The 7,856-nt window shown below is 45.8% G+C and overlaps 1 protein-coding gene across 1 annotated transcript in view; it reads left to right on the top strand.

The window, feature by feature from the left end:
• The first annotated feature begins 721 nt into the window (after positions 1-721).
• Positions 722-7,856, top strand: part of plekhd1 (pleckstrin homology domain containing, family D (with coiled-coil domains) member 1) — an 11,240-nt gene continuing 4,105 nt past the window's right edge. The window contains exons 1-9 of the mRNA XM_035381384.1: positions 722-951; positions 1,772-1,865; positions 3,280-3,369; positions 3,825-3,901; positions 4,033-4,124; positions 4,810-4,862; positions 5,212-5,306; positions 6,018-6,111; positions 6,318-6,502. Of these exons, the coding sequence (XP_035237275.1) occupies positions 803-951; positions 1,772-1,865; positions 3,280-3,369; positions 3,825-3,901; positions 4,033-4,124; positions 4,810-4,862; positions 5,212-5,306; positions 6,018-6,111; positions 6,318-6,502 (929 nt within the window). The 5' untranslated portion in view covers positions 722-802. The remainder of the gene's footprint in view (positions 952-1,771; positions 1,866-3,279; positions 3,370-3,824; positions 3,902-4,032; positions 4,125-4,809; positions 4,863-5,211; positions 5,307-6,017; positions 6,112-6,317; positions 6,503-7,856) is intronic.

The following is a 7,856-nucleotide window of genomic DNA, read 5'->3' as shown; positions in this document are numbered from 1 at the left end:
AGATAAATGTGCTATAGAGTGCCTTGCATTTCCTTTTAAGATCTAAATGCATTGTGGAAGGGGGCAGGGGGTGCTACCTGCAATAATCTCCATTTATTTGGGCTGATCCTGGTACCACAGTCTTGGGGAGGAGCTCTCATTCAGGTCTGTAGGGCAGGCGGTTGCCCCGCCAAGCCCGTGGAAAAATGTAACGAGGCGAGTATGGTGAGGAAGAGGAGTTGGAGGACGTTATCGGAACTTCCGCGTGGAACCCTGTGTGTTGCTCACGGGAAGAGTTCAGGACGGTGCCGTTTATCCTTGGGCTGATGGACCTTAAACTGCAGCAGTGTTCTTGTAGACTTCAGAATGCCTTATGTGTGTAGAGATTTAACACTAATGTATGTTTGCAAATGTTTCTTACACACAGGGTGTTAAATGCATACCTAGTACCCCTACGTGTCCAGGGTTTTGCTGGTTCTGCAGGAACGACATTAGCCTGAACAGCTTTTTACTGTCGATGAACGTGACTTTTATATATTGACCTTCCCTTACAGATTTAGTCCCCTGCTGCTCTCTCCCTCCCTCTCTCCCTCCCTGTCTCTCCCTCCCTCCCCCTCTCTCCCTCCCTCTCTCGGGTTTTATATCCTCTCAGTCCGCCTCTGGCTGATGGGGTTATTGGCAGACGTACCGTTCTGCCTGGGTGGTTTATCGGACTTGTTTGACGCCGTTTTTTTTTTTGTTTCGTTTTTTTTTTTTTTTTGCTGCTGCTGTTCTATTTTTACCACTTCGTTCGTTCTCCTGTGTCCGTGAAACGGCCGAGGCCATGTTCTCCTCCCGGTCCTCGTCACTGCTGCACTGGACGGCCATGGAGCAGGCCGACTCGGACGTGCTGGACATCAGCACCAAGGTGCAGCTGCACGGCGTCCTGTGGAAGAAGTCCTTCGCACGGCCCTCCGCCAAGTGGTCCCGCAGGTAAGACCCGCCTCCCCGCTGTCACTCAAACGCACCCCAGCCCAACCGGGCACTCCCTGAGCAATGCAATTACAGTACCGCTAACTGTACCGTACTCTACATTAGAGGATAGTTAGACATTAGACACCATTAGATACAGTACAGTACTGATAACTGTACCGTACTCTACATTAGAGGATAGTTCGACATTAGACACCATTAGATACAGTACAGTACTGCTAACTGTACCGTACTCTACATTAGAGGATAGTTCGACATTAGACACCATTAGATACAGTACAGTACTGCTAACTGTACCGTACTCTACATTAGAGGATAGTTCGACATTAGACACCATTAGATACAGTACAGTACTGCTAACTGTACTGTACTCTACATTAGAGGATAGTTAGACATTAGGCACAGTTAGATACAGTACAGTACTGATAACTGTACATTAGAGGATAGCTAGACATTAGGCACAGTTAGATACAGTACATTTGAGCTCACTGTTTCCTGCTGCTATTTTTCTACTTACAATTACATTGAGACACACTTTGTCAGAAGGCTTGGTGTTGTTTAATTTGCATGCATTCCATTACATTATAGAATAATATTATATCGTAATTGAGCGCATAAATGCATCAGGTTCAATATTGTACAGTTTAACATTGTACCTAATAATTTCTAGGCATCAGAAATTCTCTTGGGCAACATATACATTGTGTGTGTGTATATATATGTGTGTGCATCTGTGTACAGTATGTGTGTATCCTGTATATGTATCTTTAGTTTAACTCTTACAATATCATCTGCTTCTCTCTGCTTGGCTGTTTCTTAGATTTTTCATCATTAAAGAGAGCTTCCTTCTCTACTATGCAGAGAATGAGAAGAGGAACTTTGATACAAACCGATACTTCAACATCCACCCCAAAGTGAGTGTGTTTTTCCTGGTGGAGTCCTGTTGGTTTGAGTGTCAGGGACACAGCGCAGATGGAATAATATATCTGAATGATGACGTGCCTTGATGCTGAGTTTTGTGTCGCTTGCTGGTGAAATGTCATATGTTTGGGTTTAAAAATATGTGCCAGTAAAATGTAATGATGTGCATGTTTGTGCATGCAGTGTGACCTCATTTGGTCCGCTTTGGATGAGTAAGAGTGACAAGGCTGAACCCTCCTCTCTCCACAAAGAAGATTCCACCTCGCATGTAAAATGACAGACCGCTCCCGTCTGTAGAGTATGAGCGGTTTGTGTCAGTAATGCTGAGGACAGAAGGATGAAAATCGATGCGCAAATCCGTGCGAAAACAAAATGGGGCCCGAGAGCATCGCCTGTGCTCCTGGCAGGGGAATGCGCAGAGGGACGGGAGCGGGAGAACCGCCCGTTTCCTGAAAACTGCTGGGTCGAAAGATGACTCCGCAAATGTCAGTGGCGATGATGTTGCCATAGAAACGTGGTCGGGTGACTCAGGATGCAGTTTATATACTGCCTGATTGCACCCAGCACGGAGAATGCTTTTCTGATGATTTATGATAATGCTATAGTGTGCTAATTGGAAAATCTGCTACTAATAATGTTAAGGTTTGCTGTTTTTTTATAGTTATTATTGCATGCGTTTACAGAATTGCGCAACTATGAGGGACAATGAGCAAAGAGACTGTAATGCCATGAACACCCCTTCCAAATGTTCTGGCTCAGTTGGTAGAAATTTGGCAAGCTGCTTGAGAAATAAAGCTGTTCCTTAAAAACGTAATGAAATGTGATTGCCAGAGGTATGTAAGTACTGAAAATTTCCAGGTTCTCTATAGGATGGGAAAATGAATCCGCTTAACACACAAGGAGAACATCCCCAAAAATAGGATAATACCAAGATTTAAGAAAAGATTATAATAAACAGTTTTTTATTGCAAAAAATATACCCATGACAAATTCAACCATACACTCAAAATACTTCAATCAGATTTAAAAATGGAATCAAGTAGATCAGATTTTTAAAATGTACCTGTGATTCTGCCTTGATCTGACAACATTGTTTACTGTTTCAACTTAATGCTGTATTAGTAGTATTAATAAATTGGCATGTTAACAGTTTGTACAGGCAGCTTGGTGAATGTAGTCTCCTCCCCTCCTGCTGGTCTCTTGCCAGTGTCTTTTTCGTGTCTTTGAGAAAGGATAGAACTTAAATTTGTTTCAGTTTTTTAAAGCTAAAAAAAAAAAACAAATTTCTCTCAAGGTTCACTAGTCAAATTTGCTCTTTCCCTAAACCAGGGCCATTGTGCTCCTTTATCTTCCTAAAGTACTCCTTGAATTGCTCATCCATCTCTCTTTCTCTTTGGGACGCTGCAGGGAGTGATCCCCCTGGGGGGGTGCGTGGTCACCCCTAAAGAGGAGCAGGGAATGCCCTTTGCCATGACCATCACCCACGAGGACTTCACTGTGAGTTCTGTGCCACCATGCCGAAGGTGCCAGCGGTGTTGTTGTGACTTTCCCTGCTTACAGTATGATCGCTGTCACTCTTTCACTCTGTAAGGACCAGACCTGGGTCAAATATGTATTTGTTTTGGATTCAGATACTTTTCTACGCTTTACTGATCTTGTCTGGTGTATTGGAACCAATGAAATTCTCTCAGAAAGCGCAAACCTCGCCTTCTGGTCATATTGGCAGGCTCACTTACACCAGGCAAGATCAATAGAGCACAGAAAAAGTATTTGAATCCTGAACAAATACGTATTTGACCCAGGTCTGCTAACAACGCAGAAGCTTATGATTATGATGATGATGATGATGATGATGAAGGTAACAGATTTGTCATCCTCGGGTGATAGAGAGTGACGGTGGTGTTTCCTCCATCTTTTCCTCTCCACCCCTTTCCCGGTTTCCGTGTCTCCAGGGCGACGTCGTCCTGGCGGCTGACTCGGAGGCGGATCAGGCCCAGTGGGTGGAGCTTCTGCAGGAGTCGGGAAAAGTGTAAGCCGTTGCATTCTGGGAATTCACCCGGTGAATGAGCGAGCGCGAACGTGAATGAGAGTGGCGCCTGTACTCTTTATCCGTGACCTCTGACCCCAGGCTTGCTCTGATCTGTGTTTTCCCGCTCTCAGCACCTGGAAGAACGCCCAGCTCGGAGAGGCCATGATTGAGAGCCTGGAGGCGCAGGGGCTGCAGCTGGCCAAGGAGAAGCAGGAATACTTGGGTAAGATGAGGCTGGTGGACAGCCAGGAAGAGTGATGACTACCTGTGTTAGGTGATACTGGTGTACAGCACCTTCAATGGAAGAGTGAGGACTACCTGTGTTAGGTGATAATGGTGCACAGCACCTTCAATGGAAGTGTGTGTAGTACCTGTGTTAGGTGATACTGGTGCACAGCACCTTCAATGGAAGTGTGTGTAGTACCTGTGTTAGGTGATACTGGTGCACAGCACCTTCAATGGAAGTGTGTGTAGTACCTGTGTTAGGTGATACTGGTGTACAGTACCCACAATAGAAGAGTTAAGGCTGGGGTACACCTCACTGTGTATAGCATATGAGTACACACTCTGCACACTGTTAAAAGGTTTCATTCTCCGAGTCAGGTCAGCATCATGTACATACCCTGTTATCAGGTAGCTGATCTGTATGGAATGTGTAGGAACACCCATCTGTCATATTATCTAAGGCATCCAATGAATTTGTGATCAGATCTGAACTTACATGTGATGCATGCTGGCTGTGCTCTTTCCTTTGCCTCAACGTGGTAATATTCCACCCAGCTTAGTGTAACTCTCTGTAACACAGCCAGGATCTCTGTACCACACACACTGGCTGTGAGTGAGGATGAAATCTGTCTTTGTTACCGAGGGCGTTGGGAGGTGACGTGGTGCTGTTCCCCTGTCCCCAGATAAACTGATGGAGGAGACTGAGGAGCTGTGCCTGCAGAGGGAGCAGAAGGAGGTGAGCCGTCACACTGACGCCCACACACTGATTTTGGTTGAGTCTCTGCACTCACACTTTGCTAATGACCAAGTCCTTTATTTATTCAGTAGCCTTCCAGAGTTAATGCTGAACTTTGGCATGGTGTGCGTGTGTGTCTGTGTGTGTGCATGCATGTGCGTGTGTGTGCATGTGCGTGTGTGTGTGTGTGTTGTGACTGTGTGTGTGTTGTGACTGTGTGTGTGTGTGTGCACGCGTTCGCGTGTGTGTGTGTTGTGACTCTGTGTGTGCGTGTGTGTGTGTTGTGACTGTGTGTGTGTGTGTGTGTGTGTGCGCGCATGTGTGTGTGTTGTGACTCTGTGTTGTGTAGGAGCTGGAGCGGCTGAATCAGGTGCTGGAGGAGGAGAAGCAGAGGTTTGAGGAGGTGGTTTCTGAACTGAGGACGGAGCAGGACCAGATCAAAGTGTAAGAGAAACGTCCCCATAGCGACGGCGGCGGCTAATGCTACCGCTGTCTGGGTTGTGTGTGCTCTTTTTAGTGTATAGACCGTGACCATTACAGTTACAGCATACCCAAGGCCAGTGGGGACGTGGGTAATGAATCCTTTCTCCTGACTGCAGCAGGGCACCTTCTGAATTCGGCACTGCTTCAGATACTCGGTGTCTGTGAACCTTTCCCTTAATCACACCTCTGCTCTGCTGCTCTTAAAGTTAAAATCAAATACCCAGTGTGCATTGCTGTAAGGTATTTTACAAGATGCTGTGTTCCTGAAATAAGATTTGTTATTTATGTCTTGAATGGTGAGGTCAAATACACATTAACCACAGAAGTGGATGATGAAGTCTAATGTAATGTAATCTATTCTCATATAATCTAATGCCAGGCTGTGGTTCTTGTGTGGAAATGTTGGAATCTTAGTGGAGAGGGTGTGCTGTGGCCTCAAACCAGAGTGGTTCATTTTCATTCGACCCACCTCAGAGTGACTTGTCCCACTTTTATACTGTGTGTACTCGCCACAAGAATGTAGTTAAAGAGAAAAAAGTTTTAAGAGCCTTCCTAAAAAAAGAAAAAAAAAAAGAAAAACAATATTAACTTTTAAATTACAAGCAAATTTTAAACAAATGTACGGTACGTATGTATGTGAGGTGTTAGCATGCATGTGCTGCATGTTGACAGGGAGCTGGATGGTACAGCCCAGTCACTGAAAGGAGTGGAGGTGGAGAAGGAGGAGCTCCACAGCCTGACCACCCTGCTGCAGAAATCACTGGAGGTGAAGTGCACTCAGACTCACGCCTTCTACACACATGCGCATACACACACACTCTCTCTCTCCCACTTGTCTACACGCACTCACGCACACACACGCGCACATGCACACACGCACACACCCCCAGACTCACGCACACACACACACACTCACCCCCACACTCACACACACACACACACTCTGGTCAGCTTGTTGCTGTGTGCACTCAGGAGCTGTCCCAGGAGAAGCAGCACACCCTGGAGCTGCTGCGGGTGAAGGAGCAGGGCTCGCAGGAGGAGCGGGCTGAGAAGGAGGTGCAGGAGGAGCACGACCCCGGCCTCCTGAAGGGGAACCTGCGGCAGATTGAGGAGCAGATGAGGAGGCTGCTGCAAGAGAAGGAGCAGGCACAGGACAGGTGAGGGGCACAGTGTCCTACACACATGCACCCACACATGCACGCAGGCACACGCATACACACACGCATGCACACACACACTCACACGCACGCACATGCACAAACACGCACTCACACTCTCTCACACACACACACACACACACACACACACAAACAAGCGCACGCACACTCTAAGAACACAAAATTGAACCCAAGTGGCAGAGGGGAACCCACCCTAAAATGCATATAATGCATATAGACCTCATTTTCAGGATTAGCCATGTGTCAGGTGATTAGATGTGAAGACACATTCTCTGACCACTGATAAAATGAGTAATTGCTGTGTTGTCAGGCCTGACTAGCAAGTATTAACGGGCAGGCTACATTCTGAGCTTTCACACAGCATTTTGTGAACCAGACTGACTTGAAAACTGGCATATCCTGGCCAGGAAAGGCCCTGAAGCGCACATTTCCTGTCACAGAATTGTGCAGTGAAAAAAGGTCAGAACAAGTGCTCGATGAACACAAACGTGCTCACAGTAGAGCTAGTTCGCTGCGAGTCGCCACCAGTCACTGACACCATTTGCAGATCTCCTGCTGCTCGGTGCTGTGGGGAGCTGGCACACTGGTTACCCTTGGGCTTTCAAAGTGGAGAAGTTGTCCATCGCAAACTCCACATGCGATCTGCATCTATTTCTGACCTTAAGAACAAGGCCAGGTGTCTGAGATTAAAATAACGGTCACCGTTCCGAATTACAATTACAATTTTGTGTGTCTCACAGTTCCATTTTTTTTTTTTTTCTTTAACTTTAATTTTTTTTAACATTTTCTTTTACTTGGCTGTGTTGATGGGATCAAACTATATAATCATGGTTAGACTGTTGGTAAAAATTTGTATTTGGGACAAGGGAATTAAATGTAATTTGGATAGATGCTCAGAATGTGGGCTCTTTAAATAACCCTGGGAGTTTCTGGTAGCATGTTCTCCAGCAACAGGGCCAGGAGTGAGAGGACAGTATCGGACTTTAAAGAGGGAAAAATGTATTGATCCGTGAACAGGCCTGTGCGTGAGATCAGAAGTGACTGACCACAATGACTAACTGCGGGGCAGAAATGACCGATAGGTCAAACACACAGCAGGGTGAAAGGGCAGATCTGGATTTATCTGGATTGTCTCTGCTGAGCTGAGTTAGGTTCCTGTTCGATGTAATTTATGTAACACAGTGTTACTGGAACTTTTGTGGGAAATCAAGGTTATTTTTTATGAGACTTTGAAATCTGTCTTTAGCTTTAATTTAGTCTACTAATTTTGCACACAAACAGTGCTTTTAGAAACTGAAAAAGTGGATCTGTAAACATTTTTAAGTGTTGAGTT

Source organism: Anguilla anguilla, chromosome 1, assembly GCF_013347855.1.
Source record: "Anguilla anguilla isolate fAngAng1 chromosome 1, fAngAng1.pri, whole genome shotgun sequence".
NCBI lineage: Eukaryota > Metazoa > Chordata > Actinopteri > Anguilliformes > Anguillidae > Anguilla > Anguilla anguilla.
The sequence above is the reverse complement of the archived record's forward strand: the minus strand, read 5'-3'. Positions and strand labels throughout refer to the sequence as shown.